Genomic DNA, 20,329 nt, shown 5'->3' with positions numbered 1-20,329 from the left:
ATATATATATATATATATATATATATATATATATATATATATATAGTTTCATATAATATATAAGTGCAATGACATATTTCTCTAACTCTGAGATTGTAAATAATGTTCATTTCATAATAAAGTTCCTTTATGTTAATGTTATAATTTGTTGGGCCTAATTAAGTTCGATTATAATTAATAAAACTTGAATGTCATTCCATCGAAAATAATAATAAATGCTAAAAAATAAGCGCATTTGACACTTTAACTGCGTTCAGTTTTGGAAATCAAAGGCATCCGTAATCATCTATCAGTGTTCTATCAGTGTTCACCGAATTGATAAACACAGGATAGAATAATTATGGATCCCTCCGATTTGTAAAACCGAACGCAACTTTTAAATAGATTGGACGTGATCGTGTTTCTGATACAATATTTCTCGTAAATTTGATAATTACGTACAATAAATTTCGTCTGTTTTATGTATTCCTTATTTTTACAATTTCTTAACAGTGAGGACATAACTTTATTCTCACGATCGTCTGTGTTTTGATTATATTATTGCAATATGGAAAGAAATAAAAATCTTAAAGCTTTATATTAAATCTTTCCTTATTCCTAAACATCATAATTTTGTAAGTAATTATTTGATTAAGCAATGTGAAGATGTTATGTAAGGTTTAAATATATAACTAAAGAATATAAACAATTTTTTTTAAGATTATTTACTAAATGGTATAATACAAAATACATATGATGTATTATTTTCTTCCAGTTATAATTATACCATCGTATTTTTGTTGAAACCACTTGATTGCGTCTTCTTTGGTAAGTCTGTGTTGGAAACCAACCTTACCAGTTTTCCTTCTCCTGTGAGCTACGTTAAATCCTATAAATTAAATTTATATTTTATAATTTATAGTTGCCATTTATTCTTTATTCTATGATATTTTTATTATTCTTTTAGTATACTTATGTATTAACATACATATATAAATATTTATATAAAATATACATGTAAATGTGTTTAATTAAAGTGTAGTCTCAATCAAGTAACACGCCCAGTAAAATAAAGTGGGCATGAGTTGCAAATATGAAACATTTTCTCTAGCACATTTCAAATGTATAGACACCACTATAAAACAAGGATATCTATGATGCTAATTGTGCGATATTTTATACATTCAATAATATAAAAAAATAATAAAAATAATATGAAAATTGATAATCATTACTAACCTGGACGTCCCAATACAACGTAGAAGTCTAATCCATAAATACCGATACTGGGATCATATTTGATTCCCAAGTCGATATGTTCTTGAATACCAAAACCAAAGTTTCCAGTGCAAGAAAAGTTTTCTTTTTTCAATTCATATTCACGTACCTATAATCAAATAACGTATTAGAATCATTGTATAGATGCAAATTATATATGTAAAGATGTGAATTTTTACCTTCAAGCCACGTTCCAAAATCTCTTCAGCTTTAGCGCCGCGAACAGTACAATGAACAGCTATTTTCTCGTTACGACGAATACCGAATGAACGTACTGTATATCGAGCTTTAGAAAATACTGGCTGCTGGCCAGTTAGTTGTTCCAAGACCTATATGAAAGATTACTATAAGTTTAGAGATTCTCAATTGTTAGAAATATTTTTATAAAAATGAAATCATACCTTGGCAGCACGCGTCAAGCGATCACCAGATTCACCGACGCAAATATTCAAGCATAATTTCCGGATTCGGACTTCACGCATTATATTTTTGGATGCATCCTTAGGTTCCTTCTTCGGCTTCGTTTTTTTTTCGATTTTCTTCCCGGTCTTTTTTTCGGCCGCTTTCTTTAACTCCTACAATTAAAATAATTGTACATTTACAGTTCATTGTTAACCTATAAACTAGTATTTTAACTTAGCCAACTAATAAAATACGTTCTTAACAAATTATCTATGTATTAATTAAATTTTTCTTTAAACAATGGAAACACGAAATTATTCCAAAATTAATAATAAAGTATATATTTAATATATAAAAACCGATTAAAAACAAGCGTGGACTCTTATTGATTTATCATAGTGACAGTTTCAAATATCGACGCTTTAATAAAAAAAATAAATATCATTGATAATTCATGACAGTTTCAGTTATTTCTAAATCATAATTATATTTAACACAAATAAATGATGTAAGAGATACATGCAGATTAAGAGAAGTTTCTTCGAGGCAAGGAAAGTAAACTCACCGCCATTTTAAAGAGAAGAACTGAGAGGTGAGAGCACAGTGCTGAACTAAATTGGCGCCAGTGGTGCCACTAGTGGAACCGGCAGAACCAGTTTAACGCCACGTGCGACATGATTGCCAACTTTGAGTATAGTTATGTAGTCCATAGTTATATAGTCAAAGATTGCCAATAATACTGCTTTTTTTGCGCATGCGCGTTCAAAACAAGTTTGATTAAATTTTAAAATATTATTCTATAAGTATCTTTACTTATAACAATTCTTTTTTCCTTCTTATATAATACTGACTTCTTTTTATAGTCTATTTTTAATTTAATCCGGGTATATTATAGTCAGTCGAAGCTTTTTATACAGTTTAATGAAAGTTCTCCATGACAGTAGTTGATATTTTATAGTATTAACACCGATGAGATACTATTAAAGACGATCGGCACTTATGGAAGTTTGCGTGCCTATTAAAATTTAAGTAATTAAGAATAAGAAACTAATAATATTAATTTTAAAATTTATTAATTTATATATATGAACATATATTTAAAACTCTATTTTTATTTAAAATTGTGTTTTTAATGTTATTATTCAAGTTTGATTATCAATTATAGAGATGAAAACAGCAGAAAAATATTGTAATTTTTCGGCAATGTATAAAATATTATAGCATTAAAAGTATGCATACTTATACAGTATTTATATAATAAAAAATCATTTAATAATGTATTATCGAAATATTTATGTTAATAATCATAAATTTTTATTAATTGTCAGTAACGTCATCGTTTTTCAATTATCCCCAAAAACTCCCTGGGCCTCATTGATCGACGAAAATTTGCCCAGGGTCAACGGTCTTTAATAGTAACTCGTCGGTAGTATTTTAGTTGGAAGTTTCTGTTTTATATACATAAATTTAATCTATTGATATTTTTTATGTTTAATTACTTTCAGCCAGGGTGTAAAAAATTAATAACGGAAATATTAAAATTTCCTTATGACTCTCCAAATAATAAAAAAATCCTGATAAATCGGGCAAATGAGAGTGTAATGCAGTTGTTGGAGCGTGATCAAATACTGTTAATCAGTGCAATAATTAATTGCACGTATTTCCATAAAAACGAACGTTTCGACTTTTAGAGTCATCATCAGTTCTTAATACAGTTCTTCAAAAATATGAGACACTCATGAATCAATAGCAGCCACTAAAGAATTGAATGATCCTAAGTGAAGTGCATGACTTTCATTGCCATCTTATGTAATTCATTTCATTTGATGTTGAGAAATGTGATTACAGGAACAAATAATTGTAAGAATAAGAATCAACTCTGCTGTCTTGCCTAGCAATCGAGAATGGATTGAAATAAATTGAAATGGATTCAGATTTTCAGAAATATTGATTTACAAATGCTAAAATGAATGCTTTTCAATTCTGAATGCATTTTTATTCGTTTATAGAAATTGCATGGAGCATATTTCTATGCTTTTCAATCTAAAAATAATATTAGCTTTTTCTGTGCATTGTGAATACTATTCAATTCAAAATTTTGAATAGGAAATGCAGTTTTTCAATGCAATTATATCCAATTGAATCTAATTGAATCCAATTGAATCCAATCCAAATCCAAAAAAAAGTATTCGCTATTTAAAATACGCATTCACGCAGAAACAAATTTCAATCTATTTTAATCCATTCTCGTTTGCTGGGTTACTAATATTCTCTTATACTCTGATTATTTATATAGATCTTTTATAATGATTATTGCACGAATTCTTGGACTTTATTCTTATAATTATTTGTTCCTGTAATTACATCTCTCAGCATCAAAGAAAATGAATTGTATAAGATTGCAACGAAATTCATGTACCTCACTAGGATCTTTCAATTTTTTAATGGTCGTTATTGATGCATGAGTGATGTCACATACTATTGAAGAACTGTATTAACGCTAATGATTTATGGAAATACATATAATCAATTATTGCACTGATTAACAGTATTATTTGATCACGCTCCAACAACTGCGTTACACTCTTATTTGCTCAATTTCTCAGGATTTTTTTTTAATTACTTTATTAAACATTTTATTTATTTAAGATTAATAATTCTAGATAAAATTCAATATAAAACAATTATTACAGCTTTTCGTTTTAATAAAAAGATAAAATTTTTTCTAATAAACAAAATTTTCTAAAGCATTTGCCGTGAAACGATTTCCAAAAATGTGGTAAAATCTTCTTCTGGTTCCAGATTCAAAAGACGACAGGATGTATCCACAATTTTTCAGCATATCTATGATTATTTGCCTTTTGATATGTAGTAGCAACTCCGCAATTTCTATATATAAAAAAGAATAAAAAAAAAAGAAAAGGTAAAATATTATAAAAGGCAAAATATCATTACTATATTTTATATAAAAATTATTTGTATAGTAAGTATATGTTTTTTCTTACGAATAATAAAATCCGGTCTCATTAACTATCTTTTCATCCACTGAACAATATATTGTCATTTGCGCTCCTCGTTCAGCATTTTTAGAAAATAATTGCGTGACTATAAAAACTAGACAAGAAGGTACATTTGAAAAAGAATTATAAAAAGCTTGTAAATATTTATGATAGACGAAGAATGCTGCAACTTATAAGAGAAACTGCAATATTAATATTTAAATATATTTATTGTTTATTTGGAGGTATATAACATATCTCTACTTGCCATATAGATCTAAAATGATTACATAGCAGCTTTAACAAAGGGCTTGCTGTAAACATATATGCTTATCAAATGCATAGTAGTTGTCCGTTTGAACAAATCATGGCAAATTGTACGCGTGATTAATGAAAATAAGCTTACGAAATTCAAGTACACGTGCCAGCATAAATATATATCACAATTCAAAATGAAATCTCGGATATCAAACAAAAATTTTATGCTTACTAAGGCCCCTCTCTCTCTCTCTCTCTCTCTCTCTCTCTTTCTCTCAATTTCAGTATATGTATATAGTTCATCAGACATTAGTCTACACAATCACGTAATAATACACAACTTCTTTTAATTTTAGCTATACAACAATTGCACATTTCTTGAGGAAATCGTACATCGATATTTAAACCGTTCTTTAAACGTAATTATGAAAATTAATTTATTTGTTGCTTTCTGACACGCAAATGTGTTTCCTTCCGTTTAATATGAAAACTGAATGTGAAATTAATTTGTTCGAGTAATTTACTTAAAATATAAATTATAATTACCCGAACAAATTATGTAGAATATTTTTTATTTTCATATTAAATTTACTTGTTATGCCTTATCTGGCGCACTCTATAATTTCTATCAGTTTTCATAGAAAACCACAATCATTTTTTCTTATTCCCAATCCTTCGTTGTTCATTCCGTTAAATAATCGTATGTACATTCATTTGATTTTATCATAATGTTTATCGAAACAATGCAATTTTTCAATCATGCTCAAGAAAATTAATCTATTGATTTGTGTGACAGTCACGTATCATTCTTTCATTTTAGTGAAAATTGAATGTAAAATTGATTTGGATAATATATTTTATTGTGTAAAATCTGTTGAATAAATGAGTAAATTACGCCGTAAAATTTATTTTCATATTACGTTTCGTACCTCTTTTTACTCTTATACATATTTTATACCTTATTTTGTGTAATGCGCTTTCTCTATCAATTCCTGTTTTCATAAGAAATCAACGCGAATCTATGTCGTAATGCTTTCCGTTATTCATTCTGTTAAATAGTTGCGCATTCATGCAATTTTACCATAATTATACATACTGATATTTGATCCTTATTAACGTCCTTATTATATGTCATAACAATGAAGATATGGTATTATTTCTTATTCAAGAGACAAATCTACGCAAACGTATCGCAATTTAAAAAAAAAACAGATTCTTAATGCTAAAATTTTTCTCTATCGAATGGTATATATAATTGTGCCAATTCTTTTGAAAATAGAACATGTATAAAATTGTTTTATTCCATCCTAAAAAACCGAATGAACTTATTTGCCAACACAATACAAGCATGATTGTAATAAAACATATGTCATTTCGCTTCGTCAATCGTTCTATTTACAGTACATACGCAGCCATTCCACTGCGATTTCTTTCCGGTTAGCTCTAGGCCTCTCGAATGATTCGAACAATGCAGGGAGATGTCGGCGGAAATGCAAACGAGGTAGGATAGCTACACAACGTTACTTTCCAATTTAATTTATTAATTTGTACGTCTATGTACAAAGCTGCATCGAGCTAAACACTCTTCTCTATAATACACATTACATGTCCTCTTATATAAGACTCAGACTCACTTGCAGGAAACGAAATTGCAATAAATTACGAAGTTACGCGAAAGAAATCGCTAAGGAAAATAAGAATGAATATGAGACGCTTTTTATCGCCCCGCTGCATGTCATTCAACTATGTACAGTACATATTTATAAATCAACGCTAAATGCACAATCTTCCGCGTGCAAAGACTGACAATAGCATTAGCGATACTACTACGATTACTCGTCGTCACCAAGCGTACGCTAAAGAAAATAAGCACCAAAATTTGACTTTGTGCTAAATTACGTAAAATAATGCATTTATAGTACGTTGCACCATTTTCAGCGTCCTCTCTGACTTTTGTATACTAATTGTTTACATTGCATTGGTAATAACAGTTCTCCAGTCATTAGCTACAAATTTCGAATATACGATATTTTAATTTCATTATAACTATATTATAGTTGCCTTATTTCTTTTTGTTTCTGTTTCTTCATAGGTATTATTGGAAATATATTTCAATCTTTAACTATGTAAAAATATGAACTGCACTAAATAATCTATATATCTTATAATATTGAGCGAAGTATTCTCAAGTGTAAAAATTATTTGATTTATTAAATTTACGCGAAAAAATATTAATATTTATCAATTATAAATATATTGATATAAAATATATTCACTCGCAAAAAATATGAACTATTTATTGATACATATTAATAAAAATAAAAAATAAATAAAGAAACTAAAACTAAGCTTTTTACAGTTTGGATAGTTTTACTATTTTTTTATACACGTATATTATATATCCTTATCAAAATAATACTTAAATATTTTGTTAATCTCTTTTGACTTTTATAAAAAAAATTATATACTAAAGAAGAAATTTATTAAATAAAAAGTTTATATCAATTTTCATATATACTTCTAATTTAACAAACTGATGATTTACATTATCAATTATACTATATGTTTTGCTTCCTAAATTTTTATGTCACTAAATACAATGCGTAAATATTATAACTAGCAGTCCATAGATACATAGTCGAAGATCTTCATATACAAATTAAAATAATCTTTCATCTTCATTTGAGCTAATAATATTTACAAATGTCTCTTCACTTATCACAAACTATCAAAAAACCCTTCTGTATCTATTCCACTCTTAATTCATTATAAATTTTAAAATATAATTTAAAATGTATAATAATTTCGCTGTACAGAGTATATTCCGTCCTATAATTATCTCACATTTAAGTCAAAAATTTTAGGATAAAACTTAAAATACAATATTTATTATATAGAATATTTAGCAACCTGATTTATCTTATTAACGTTAACACCTTCATGATTATTTACAGCAATTCATCACATTAGATTCAAAAATTGTTGTTCGAATTACATTAGCGAATACATCCACAAGTTTAGACAATCAATAATACTGACGACAGAAGCATATCGTGTACTCAAGTAATGCCGCATAAATCAAAATTTCCAGGTAATAAAAAAACGAGCTCTTTTTCTGCAAATATGTTAAAAAATAATTCGCTGGAATTGAATGATTTGTCCCATTACAGATTCTACAAAATATTCACAATAAGCCACCTTTACGACCAAAAAGAAGCGAGCTTATTGCTCCCAATGCCGACTGTTTGGATTCTTTAGTTACAGGCGTCGGAATTGGTGGCTTAACTCTACCCAGATCGGGCCTCGTCGCTCTAGCACCCGATCGTCGTTGTCGATCCGGTGACTGACCCGTTGCTCTCGAGTTAAATGCATTGGAACCAGACACGCTTGGTTCAGGCTCCTTGCTGTCATCTCGTTTACCGAGCAATAATGGCGATTTGTTCGGCGGAAATTCGTCACTAGTGGAGGATGTTAAAGACGAAGGAGATATTAACTTCTCTTGGCTGGTACTGGAGGACATCGAAGTTTTGAGGAAAGTCAATTGTGCCATTGGACTTCCAGTCGAACGACGCGTATACAAAGCACCTTGTAGAGCTAACGGCGAAATTGACGAGCTGGCTGTAGTGGCTATGATCGTATCAATACCAATTCTCTCCAATTTCTCCACCAGACGTATCCCCGTGAGAGCTTTTTTGTCGGAGCGCGAAATCGTCGACTTTGGTCTCTTCTTCTTAACTTGCACTGGCGCTGGCGACTCATAACTAAAAGTACGCCTTAGTAATTCCGCCCCGGTGCTAAGCAATCCCAATGTCAACGAGGCAGCGCTCTCCGGTACTGGTGATGATGACCTTGTCGGTGACAAACTCGCATCTGGACTGTTGCACGGTGTAGCAGTTGGTGAAAAATTCCGATCGTCAGTAGGTGTGCCTATACACGAGGGCGTGACAGCTTTGATTCCTCTTTCGTTCAACATCTTAGCCAATCCAAGCGTAGTGGAAAATGTTGATGTTGAATTGCGACGGCTGTGCGTACGAGGGGTGCTCATACCGGAGTTCATACCACTATTGGGCGCCGAAGCGACGCGACTACTAACGATGCTCGGCGTCACGCTGCTGGTAGTATGATCATCCGGATGCATTACGGTACTATTAGTAAAGGTATAAATGGAGCCGGTGTCTTGGAACGGTTTACCAGGATTAGTGTACTCTTCATCTTCCTCCAAATCGCTCAACGTAAACGTTATGAGACCGAGATCTTCGAGAGCACGACCACCTCTAGTCTTTACGCCTGGTCTGTCTTCCAGCAATCCACCTAATGTTGGCGTCGCCAATCGTGACCAATGATGCAACGTCTGGGAACCCTCCATTGGTTTGACTATCTGCAATTTCTGCGGAATACGCCAAGCGTTGCCACTGTTGCCGCTGTAGCCGCTTAGGTTGCCGCTACTGCCAGTTGACATAATGCTGTCCGGAGTGCGACAATCAAAAGGCAAGAAGGTTGGCGGGGAATGTAATATGCCACCGTCGTAATCGTAACTGTAACCAGCACCTGTACTGAGACACGCACGCCTTGCTAATACTTCCGCAGGAGTTAGACGACGTATAGCGGCTTCTAAATCAGCAGCACCAGGAGCACCAGGTACACCCGTTCGTTGTGGTCCCCTGAAACACAACAGAGTGTTACTGAAAATATAAGAAAATCAATTCGTATATTTTCACAAAGAATTGGATACACACGGATAATCTTCGGATTCAATGAGCAAGGATCCTTCGCTCTCACTATGACCGGTAGAATCCAAACTGGGAAATGTAGATGCTTGCGGTCGCACTTGCCCACAACTCATTCGCGGACCAACAGAACTGCTAGATAATGTAGATGTCGTCATAGAATTTAACCTAGGAAACTGGTTGGGATCCATTCCCGCATGTGTTGCTCGAGATGCTGTACGAACAGTCTCAAATACTTTCTTGTAGGTTGGACTATAGAACAAGTGCAATATGAATTATTTGATTAACTGCTAAGTAATTATCGATACTATAATTATAATTCAAACATCTGAGAATGTATTGTGTGTCCATGTGTGTGCTACACGGGCGCGCGCGTGTGTGTTCAATTAGTTCTAATTTCAAAATAACAGATCATTAAATGCATCTTTGTAACGTACATTCTATCACCTGCCCCAATTCCAGAGTCAATGCTTAATTCCGAGTAAAGGGACGATTCCAATTCAGAAGCGATAGAATCCGGTTGAGGCGCCGCACCCATCGACGGGAATAGCGATCCACCGCGCACAGTCGGCATTCCACGTTTTCTCTGTTTTCGCAACTGTTCTTGTGTTTCGGCTAACAAGTTCACCACCTGATACACATAATACGCATAATACAGATTTATTATACGATACAATTTATATAAGCAAAATATAATAGTTCAGATCTGAATGTATTTATTCTTTAATTTTCATTGATATATGTTTCTCGCATACAAAGCTTCAACAGAATAATTAATTAATCTATTGTTTTCTCATATTTATACAAACATACCTCCGCGTATCGTTCTTTGAATTCGGCTAATTCAGCGGCAAGTGTATTTTGATTATCCCTAGTGATGACTAGAGTCGCTCCTACTTCGTCATGCTCCGCCATCAGCTGAGCGAGCCTAAGCTCTGTCTCAGCTAATTTTGCAGTAAGACTAATTATTTGCTCATGCTGCAATCGATTCTCATCTTTTTGTCGCCCAAGCTCTTCCGCTATACCATCCACCTCCATATTAGCGTTTGCTGTTATTTACCAGAAATAATTTAACAATATTTTAGCCTTATTTTTTCTAATGTTCATACAATTATTAATTAAAGTTATTTAATTTAGCCAAAATTATTAAAGCGTTATGTAATATAAAAAATGCATTACAAGTAAATACATTTGAATATAGAAACAAATAAATACACGATGATATACCTAATTGCGCTGCGATATCTTTTACAAGGCGTGCCTCCTGTTCTTCGGAATTGTCGGCATCACAAACTAATTTCGTGAACTCGCTGCGGAGCTGCTTATTTTCGTCTTCCAAAGAGGAAACCTTTCTTTGTAACATCTCCAAATTAATGCCGCGTAGGCCGGTGGGAGTTCCAGCCTCTGAGCTAGATTCGTCCACATCGTTCGTCAGTACCTGTATCAGCTCGGTCTTCTTCAATACTTCATGATTCAATTGAGTAATTTTCTCGTTCGCTTCCTTAAGTTCACCTTCTAGTGCGTTTACTGTGGTTTCGAGCTTCTGATTGTGTGCCAGCAATTCTTTGCCGATGCGCGCTGTAAGCTCCAAGTCTTTTTCTTTCTGTCGAAGAAAAACATTTGTCATTTGTCATTATTATAATTAAAACTTTCTCTATAATTATTACTAATTTATTGTCAAAATAGCTCTAATAATATTCCTTGCAAAGTATATACTTTTATCAATACACTTTTACAAGATTTAAAGGCAGTTTCTAATAGCAGTGTCTTTTTAAATTGATAAAAACTTGATAATTCAGGAGAATATGAAAAGAATATACAAACAAATTTCAAATAAAATTCTAATAACTTGACAAAAGTCTTATTATATATTTTTCGTGAATTCTAATTACGTAACTGTTTATAGATCATTTAAACGGTCACCACTTATCGGTTCGTTATATTGTATCGATTTGTTCCGGATGTCTGGTTAATATTTTTAGATACGGACATTTACGATTCGTAAAATTTTAACGACCCGATATGCACAGCGCGGACTTAGTTGCTACTAGTTCTTGCTTCCTGGTCAGACTTACCTCCTCTAGAAGCCTTGTAACTGCCTCTATATCATTATAGGTCTTGGTCATTTGGCTCACCCGGTTGCTACATAAGACTGTAACAAAGTGATGATTTGTTATTATAAATCTGCTAAAAGAGCTTTTTTTTTTAAAAAAAAAAAAAGAAATAACAATGTAGCAGATATATGTGTGTGCAGAGAGGCCGGATCATTGCATTTAAGCTCTGAAGACAATATAAGCAAGACTCTGATAGACATCTTCAACTATTATATTTTTTATCTTCTTATACGAAAAATATTATATTATACCTTAAATATGTTTTCATATATTATCAATATAATTAAAATTGTTACACGCATATATTGATATTTTTTTATTTGTGATTTGTGTTTTTATTGTAATATAACAGTCAATTTTTATTTTTTAAATATTTTAAATATTTTTTAACATCCATTTAATTTTTTTATTTTTTGTTTCTACTCCCAAGTTTGAACTAGTTTTATGTTATACATTTATATATTATAAATACAGTCAATTTTATTCAATTTTTAATATTAATTCTATAAATATGAACCATATATAGAATCGAATGTGCAATACAATTCTCTATGATTTATGCAGTGTGCACACAATCGATGTACAAGATATAGTATCATGTTTCTTTTGTTGAACAATATTTCGCGCACAATCCATTTGCGTATCGATGACATTGTGGACAGTGATTGAATCCACTGATAAAATTTCAGCGAGTTCAGCATTCAATGTAATAGGTACGCGAAATTTCTCATTTGCGATGATAGAACTACGTCAAATAAAATAAATGTCAACTTTTCGCAATATCGAAAGGTAAACCCGTCGAAATTATACTGGTTCAAATTCTTTTACTTTGAAATATGAAATAGGATGTTACCATAAACGGAAGCTTCGTTCCTCTCGAAAGTGAGCTGAGTAACAAAATAATCTTCAAACTAGATCTTCACATTATGTATTATTGTCTTATATTTTATTATTACATAATCGATTTTCTACTATTTATAACCCTCCACGCAATAATCTGAAACGTAAGTGATTCTATTTCGAGTAAGGAAAATGCAAATCCTGATTAAATATTCATACATTCTTTGATGAACTCGTTGTTTAATTTCACTTATTTAAGAAAAAAAAGGATGGATATTTTTACACACTTCCATGTATGTATGTGACTTTTAATATTGCGATGATTTATAATTAACTTAATTCTACACGGAAAGAACGGTTTTGCTAAAGTAGTCAAAAATTAGCTACATTCAGGTCAGAAAATAATTTTGTTGGCTCATCAAAATAATTATGTTAAATATTGGTTGTTAGAATGTCAGAACTATTTGCCACATTGTTCATCATGTTTGAAAATGTCCTACATAATTATTTACAATTCCACAAAATTATTTTCAGATCTGTATTTATAGCTAAATTTTTAGTTACTTCAACAAAACCGTTCTTTTCATGTAAGCTTTATTAGCACAAATATTTTGAACTAATAGAAATAATAATAATAGAAAAGTGTTTCCATTCGATTTTGAGCTTTCAATAAGTTGTCTATAGTCTAACCAAAATAAGACACGTATTTTTTTTATACGTGCCTATAATACGCTTTTTTACAGAGCAAAACAGCCCTTTGAAGAAAATCGATTATTTTTTTGTAATCAATAATTGTTAAAATCATAAATTCCCTTCAATATGAATATTCTTCTGCAAAATATAATTTTACGTAATTATATTTGAAGTATCGACAATTTTTTATTCAAATAACGTAGTTTATTATTAACGTTAAAGAGATTGTCTGCAATAATGCGATGTATTTCTGATTACCTGAGGTCGTCAAGCTAAAGGATTCTGACACGTATTTCATACATTCGGAACAATTACGGTCTCGCAACGTGAATGCACTAAAAGTACGCGCGAGCATTTCTTCCAAAGAGCTCCCAACGTGGGAGCTTCAGACATTCAAAACTTGGCCGAGTCCACTTCATGGAAATCGTTAGTCTCCGTAAACAATCTTGTTGTGTTCTTGATCTTTATCATAAATTACCGAAGGAATTCTAAGTACAGATAATTTTAATGCACTTGATATTCTCACGATGTTTCACTCGCGGCTTCTCTAGATCAACTGGGCTAAAAGTCTTTCTCCGTAACATTACCCTACTCATCAAGAGTTTTCACGAGAAAGAAATGAAACGAAATCTTGAATGGCGAGCAACAGATACTGGTGCGGCAATACCCAGCAGCTGATCGCTCGTTCCGCGCACTAGACGGACTGTCGTGTAAAATTGCAGGCGAGAATGGCAGGGAAACACACGATCGCGTGTCTCGAGATCGGAAGATGATGCGACTAGATGCGACTCTAATGAGACTGACGAGAAAACATGGCACGTGAACGAGAGGAACGCGAAAGCGTGGAGACGGAATGCTTGCGTTACACGAAAGAATCTTGCATCCCTTCTATCGATCGGCTATGGCGCATCGCATCCAGCCAGTCGGACCGGCCGGCCATCGAAAGGCGCAGACGCATTCAGACCAAGGTCGCTTTCCAAAACTCTACTCAAAGTTACAATTATAGGATAGGATAATGAACGGGGAACAAATTCAGTCAAAATAAATTACTATAAATTCGTACAAACGAATTTAGAATGAGAAAGTGAAGACACTCGAAAGCACTTAGAAATCGAAAGGGATCCACTTCAGGAAGAAGTAGATGTTTCACTTTTTGACGTTTTTGTGGTTTAAAAATCTGAAATTTTGATAGCAGATAATTCTGAATCGTTCATTATTTTATTTCTACCCTTATCTATGATGAAGGTTAGTTGTAGAGGGAGATTTGAAGGGACAACTCGTTAAATTTTTGATATAGGATTTTTGAAGCTCTATTCTATCAAAAAGATGCATTAGACTAATTGCGCATTAAATTTGTTATCATAAGTTCCGGTATATACATGGAAGGACAGATTTTATTGAAGTAAATTTAGTTGTAAATCCAGAATTGAAAATAATTTTGTTGCTCCATCAAAATAATTATGTAGGAAATTAAAATGTAATGAATAATTCTGCAAAAAGTTTTGATATTCTAACAATCAGCTTGAGTGTCTTGCATGATTATTTTGACAGTCCAACAAAATTATTTTCAGATTGATTCATCTGTTAAATTTTTAGATACTTCGACAAAATCGTTTTTTCCGTGTAATATAAAGGCAGTCTCGAACCATGTCTCGAACCATGCACGCTTCGCTTGTCTTAACACCGAGACACTACCGTATCTTTAGATAACTTTATTTTATAACAATAGAAACAAGATGAACGCAGTACTATATTTTTCATATCTTTACCTTTTAAAGAAATGCCTTTCACATTTTGTTGTAATATTAAATACTTATATGTGTATAAAAGTGAAAGAAAACGACGGAATAGACTCCAAATTATATGCTCCGACAAGGTAGATGTTTCACGGGTGTCTTCATAAAGTAATTGGTCCATGAGCGAATTTGCAATTTTTTTCTATTGAAAATTGTTTGCTTATTTATATCGTAACAATATTGAAGAAGCGAGACTAAACGAACGTAATGGGGCACTTTCAATGCAAACGAGAGGCGCTTCGATGCCCACCACTGCATTTCGAACAGACTCCTCGTCGTCATCTTCATGACGACGCGGCATCTTCACGAGCGAATTACGTTAAGACACTTTCAAGGTCAATTGACCACGATGATCGATGAGCGAATTTGCAGAAAGTGCCGCGGACACGTGAGACGAAAGATTTTCCTGCTGATCGAAGCGCGATATTGAAAAAGGAATTAAAAATAAACCGAAAAGAAAAAATATATATATGCATATCACACAGATATGTTCGTAAAAAAATAAAATGGAAATCTCTATTTAAAAGCTTTAAATTCCTTAAGAGCTCTAGAAATTCTAATGTCAATTTGTAACTTTAATATTTCTTTTTCTTCTAGGCGTTTTCTTTGTATGTATTTTTTTATAGCTCACCTGTTTCATATAAGGAGGTAAGATCGAGATTTATGAAATCGTTTGTGACCTTGTAATATTTTTATCGTAGAACAAAATATAGTAGCGAGTTTTCGATAGCTTTTATAACTTACTTTATGTAAAACAGTACGATTAGAAACCACAGACCGTGTAGTTAAAATATTATTCTAATTCAGAAGGCTACGGAATTTTATCCTTCACATGATAGATACGGTTGAACCGTTATTTCTCTAGACTTAATTGAAAATGTAACTTAGAATTAATATAAATATATTTTCCCTGTTGCATGAATTTACTGGAATTTTGTTGTGTTTCGTTGTACACTACTGCGTATTTATCGCAAATTAAATTATTTTAATCTGCACATCTAGCAAGTATAATCATCCTACACCTCTTGGATAATTTCCTACGTCATATTACGTACCGACGAAGCAAGAGATTAATTAATCAAATGAAATATATCGATCACTCATCAAAGATAATATTATTAAAAATAAGACGCATTATCTTGACTAAAATTCGTTTATTTTAATCGTGTGAATTTAAACAAATATTTTACCTTTGCTTATCAAAGATACTAAATATCGGATTGTAGCCTGGAATTTATATTTTAGCCCGCGATATGCCAGTTACGTTGTACAGAGCTTTAAAACCAGTCTCGATTCTTTTTTTTTATTCACAAAGGGACGATACAAACTCGTCGATCTGGTACGATCGGAATGCAGATAAACCTTTCCATGCCGGAAAATCATGAAGAGGCACGCAAATAGCATCCTGCGTTAATTCGTTCGCGCATCATGTAAAAAGAAAATTGGCTATTTCCGGAAAAATGCCAATTACCCAATACTTCCATAGAAAAGATACAATATTAAATTAATGAAAAAATATAATTTTTTTTCATTTTGCGAGTACTAATAGTATCCTTTTAAAATGCTGTTATCAATATCTTTGTAATAATATTGTGATCGTAAAATAAAATTTACAAAAGCGTATCTGCAAACAAAGCGATAGCACGTGCAACAAAAATCAAGATATTTTCACATATAGTAGTAATAATAAAAAAGAAATTTGCAAAAACTTACAAAAATAAGCATATAAAAATAAAATGCGCAATAAATATTCGCAAAAAAAAAAAAATAAATAAATAAGTAAATGATCTCATTACATATAGCTTCGTTATATCTTATCTAATTTTATCGAGACAAGCTATTATTTATTGTCAATATATAATATTCCTTATCTAACGTACGTGCACTGTACCATCTATATTTAAATCTAAGCCGTGTAATTTCAAGCCATCCTTGTTGACATAAATATTTTCAAAAGCGAATGATCAGGTGAGTACTAAAGTCCAAAGCGGAGAATGAGATGTTTAAAATGTGAAAAAAAAAATGCACGTCGAAGAGACAGATGACGAGGACGCCACTTAGAAAAGTTCACACTGCACCAGATACACGTAATTATTGACTCGTTAAATATTAATATTAAATATATACGAACTAAAACTGCGGATGCAAAAAGTAGGTTTGTGTGCTGTCACTTTATTATCATGGATTACAAAAGTATACCCCATAATGTCGCATCAATCACAGTGACCAGAATACAAAGAATCACAGTAACAGTAAGAGAAAGTCTACAGTTACGCATTTTGTAATATGTCAGCTATCAAATATCAAAAATTGATTGGTCTGAGAAAAGACCTTTGTCAATTTTAAGACATATGACACGAGTTTAATATGCTCGAGTTTCTGTAAAAAATATTTCTGTTTAACGGACGATCCTCCTGTTCTTTAATTTAATTATGTAAAAATTGTAGAAACTGGTAGAAATAAAAAAAATACACGCGATATAAAAATTGAGAAAGATTTTTAAACAATCTATTTAAAAAATCAATTAATTTCCATGATATGTGTATCTATATTATAAATTATTGATATTTTTGTTCAATATCGAAATGTCAGCTATAATATCGATGTAATGACGGACAATTTAACGTCGTAATTCTGACGCAGTGCGAACGTAAACGACACATCAATCAGGACAACAAAACGGGGTTACTGACAGGAGGTGCATGTGCAGGATGCTTCCGATGGCGAACCGAGAAGGAACAACGGCAAGCCCTCGACGGTACAGCCCTTGCATCCCCAGCAAGGTGCACTGACTTTCGTTGTCGGCACAGAAGAACCCGAGACGAGATAATTCGCTGCTTCAAACAAGGATAGACACTCATCGTCTTCGTCGCTGTCGATGTCGCGATGCTCGCCGGAAGTCGTCGGCGGCCTGATGTCATCGTCGTACTCGTACGGATCATCCTCCTGCGGATCGTCGTGGTCGCGGCCGATCTCCTCCGGCTCCACGACGTCCGGCGTCAGCGTCCTCTCTTCGCGAGCCGCGGTTTCCTCCTCCAGGGTATACGCGGGGTCCGTGGACCAGTTCCGATACCAAGAGCTGTCGTAAATAGTCTTTCATGCCGACGCGCTTTCGCGATTGTATGATGATTCCCGTGGGGAATAAAAGAGAAAAAAAATGATCTACCGCATGATAAGGAATCAATTGTCATCTAATGCGTCTGCACTCAAATTGCAAGTAATTGTATATATATACAGGCTGTCCGATAATTGTTCTGACGGAGTGAGAATGGACATGTGTAGCGGATTAAACTGAGACGGAAAGTCCTCTACCATTTCGCAATTTTCGCAATAGTTTTACAAGATATTAATATAAGATTATTAATTACTAAAAATTGCCAGAAACTGGTCTTCAATAATTTTTTACTCAAATACTATCAACTTTACAGAAAAACTACAAGAGATGAACATTGTTTATTTTCTTCTCATAGAACTCTATGAATTTTTGCAGAATTTTTTATCAATTTTTTAGTACTGCATTTTTACCAACATGAGAAAATATGGTATTAAAAAATTCTGAAAAAATTCTAAAAAAATTCTTAGAGCTCTATGAGAAGAAAATAAACAATTTTTATCTCTTGCAGTTTTTCTGTAAAGTTGATAGTATTTGAGTAAAAAATTATTGAAGATCAATTTTCAGCAATTTTTAACAATTAATATCTTGTTAACTATTGCGAAAATTGCAAAATGGTAACAAACTTTCCATCACAGTTTAATCCGCTCTATATGTTCATGAATTCCGTCAGAACAAATATCGCATACCCTGTATAGAAAAATACAGAATGTTTCACAACTACCGCATTTTTTCTTAAGGACATATTCTTGAAGTAATTTTGAGATGAAAATCTTAATACGAAAATGTCGAGATTACAATAATTTTTTTAATTATAAGCTAACTTTAAATGCTTACAAATCAAAAACTTTTACTTTTATAAGTAAAATAAATAAAAGTAAGTTTTTTTTGTTTCTCTCTTTATTATTTCTGGATTTTTTTTTGAACATTTTAAGACAAAAATCCTAATATGAAAATATCAAGGCTGTAATAGTTTTCAAATTACACTATTTTTAACCAATTATAATTCAAAAACTATTGTAGCCTCGACATTTTTATACTTGTATTAGTTTTCTTCTCAAAATTATCTCAAGAATACGTTCTTGAAGAGGAAAGTTGTGAGACACCCTGTATATACATAAATTAGTTAAGTTTATAATAAAATAGTTATTGTGAACAAAATTGAATTTAAAAAAAAATGTTTATATATATATATATATAATTACAAAAAAAAGTTAATAAAAAGAGAGAGTTCGTTTTGTTCCCATTGACCAATAAAATGATTTGAAAGTAATGAACACATTCCGCAAAATGGAATTCGAATTAACGTCTCTATTGCTTGTAGTCTTTGGTTAAATATGATCGATAAGCGTCTTTTGTTATCATTTCCTGTATGCTTTCTCTTTCGTATTGTTCTTGTGTAACGATTTTAATCTGTGTTGATTTTAACATTTCGCTAATAGATAATGTAGAGATCACATCTTTAGTTAATTTCCACTTCCATCCTTTTTTTAAAGTTATATTATTATTGTGCTACAAAATGCTGGTTTATTATAATTCATAGTTCGTGTAATTTTGTATTCATATCTTAATATTCCGTTTCCATTATAATTAATATAAAGGGTTTTAACAAAGAAATTATCACAAATAAAACAAGTAATAAAATATATAATTACAAATAGATAGACTTGCAATAATAATTGAATTATATGAGTTATATAAGTTTGATGTAATAATAATTTATTCATTTTTATTTTCAACATTTTATTTTGCACCAACAATCCTCATTTTATGTAATCCCTTTATTACGGAATCATAAAAAAAAAATTCAATAAAAGATATTTTGCATGGAATAGAATACGAAAACGAGATTGCACTACGTTTGTGGTTTATAGTGTGCAGCACCTTGAAGGAAGGATGAGAAGTAATTATTGATTTTCTTCGTCCCGTGCTTGCATAAGTATCTGCAGCAGATAATCGCAATCTACGAAGCTTCGTATAATTTTAAAAAATATTCCACAAATCGTATTATATAATTGAATTGAAGGACACTTTCTTGTATCGACTCCTTTAATGCATTATATAACAAGTAATAAATTAAAATAACCAAAGAAAACTACACGTACGTGATTTTGTTTTTTTTTTAAATTTA

At 31.9% G+C, this 20,329-nt stretch overlaps 2 protein-coding genes across 5 annotated transcripts in view; both read right to left on the bottom strand.

The window, feature by feature from the left end:
• Nucleotides 1–704: 704 nt before the first annotated feature.
• On the bottom strand, nt 705–1,827 carry LOC108753861 (60S ribosomal protein L11). The gene is made up of 4 exons (XM_018495796.1): nt 1,659–1,827; nt 1,437–1,586; nt 1,219–1,366; nt 705–868 (listed from the first exon to the last, which is right to left on the bottom strand). The coding sequence occupies exons 1-4, from the start codon at nt 1,737–1,739 to the stop codon at nt 741–743; spliced, it is 507 nt and encodes a 168-aa protein (XP_018351298.1). The 5' UTR covers nt 1,740–1,827; the 3' UTR covers nt 705–740.
• A 5,764-nt stretch (nt 1,828–7,591) lies between these two features.
• LOC108753898 (trafficking kinesin-binding protein milt) overlaps nt 7,592–20,329 on the bottom strand; it is a 46,209-nt gene continuing 33,471 nt past the window's right edge. For 3 of the 4 annotated variants that reach the window (XM_018495862.1, XM_018495864.1, XM_018495863.1), the window contains 6 exons: nt 11,719–11,795; nt 10,871–11,246; nt 10,457–10,692; nt 10,081–10,274; nt 9,653–9,895; nt 7,592–9,577 (listed from right to left, as the gene is read on the bottom strand). In XM_018495862.1, coding sequence (XP_018351364.1) covers nt 8,101–9,577; nt 9,653–9,895; nt 10,081–10,274; nt 10,457–10,692; nt 10,871–11,246; nt 11,719–11,795 — 2,603 coding nt within the window. In that variant the 3' untranslated portion in view covers nt 7,592–8,100. Of the gene's footprint in view, nt 9,578–9,652; nt 9,896–10,080; nt 10,275–10,456; nt 10,693–10,870; nt 11,247–11,718; nt 11,796–17,779; nt 18,161–20,329 lie in introns of those variants that run through there. The other variant, XM_018495865.1, reaches the window with a different exon arrangement.

This window comes from Trachymyrmex septentrionalis, unplaced genomic scaffold, assembly GCF_001594115.1.
Source record: "Trachymyrmex septentrionalis isolate Tsep2-gDNA-1 unplaced genomic scaffold, Tsep1.0 scaffold73, whole genome shotgun sequence".
Taxonomy (NCBI): domain Eukaryota; kingdom Metazoa; phylum Arthropoda; class Insecta; order Hymenoptera; family Formicidae; genus Trachymyrmex; species Trachymyrmex septentrionalis.
Note: the sequence above shows the minus strand (reverse complement) of the source record. Positions and strands in the feature narration are given on the sequence as shown.

Bases quoted from the DNA above. Each gene is read 5' to 3' on its own strand.
- LOC108753861 (XM_018495796.1), bottom strand. From the start codon at position 1,739: ATGCGTGAAGTCCGAATCCGGAAATTATGCTTGAATATTTGCGTCGGT. The intron at 1,367-1,436 runs GTAAAAATTCAC...ATTTGATTATAG, and splicing joins TTTTGGAACGTGGCTTGAAG to GTACGTGAATATGAATTGAA. The intron at 869-1,218 runs GTTAGTAATGAT...TTTAATTTATAG, and splicing joins CGTTGTATTGGGACGTCCAG to GATTTAACGTAGCTCACAGG.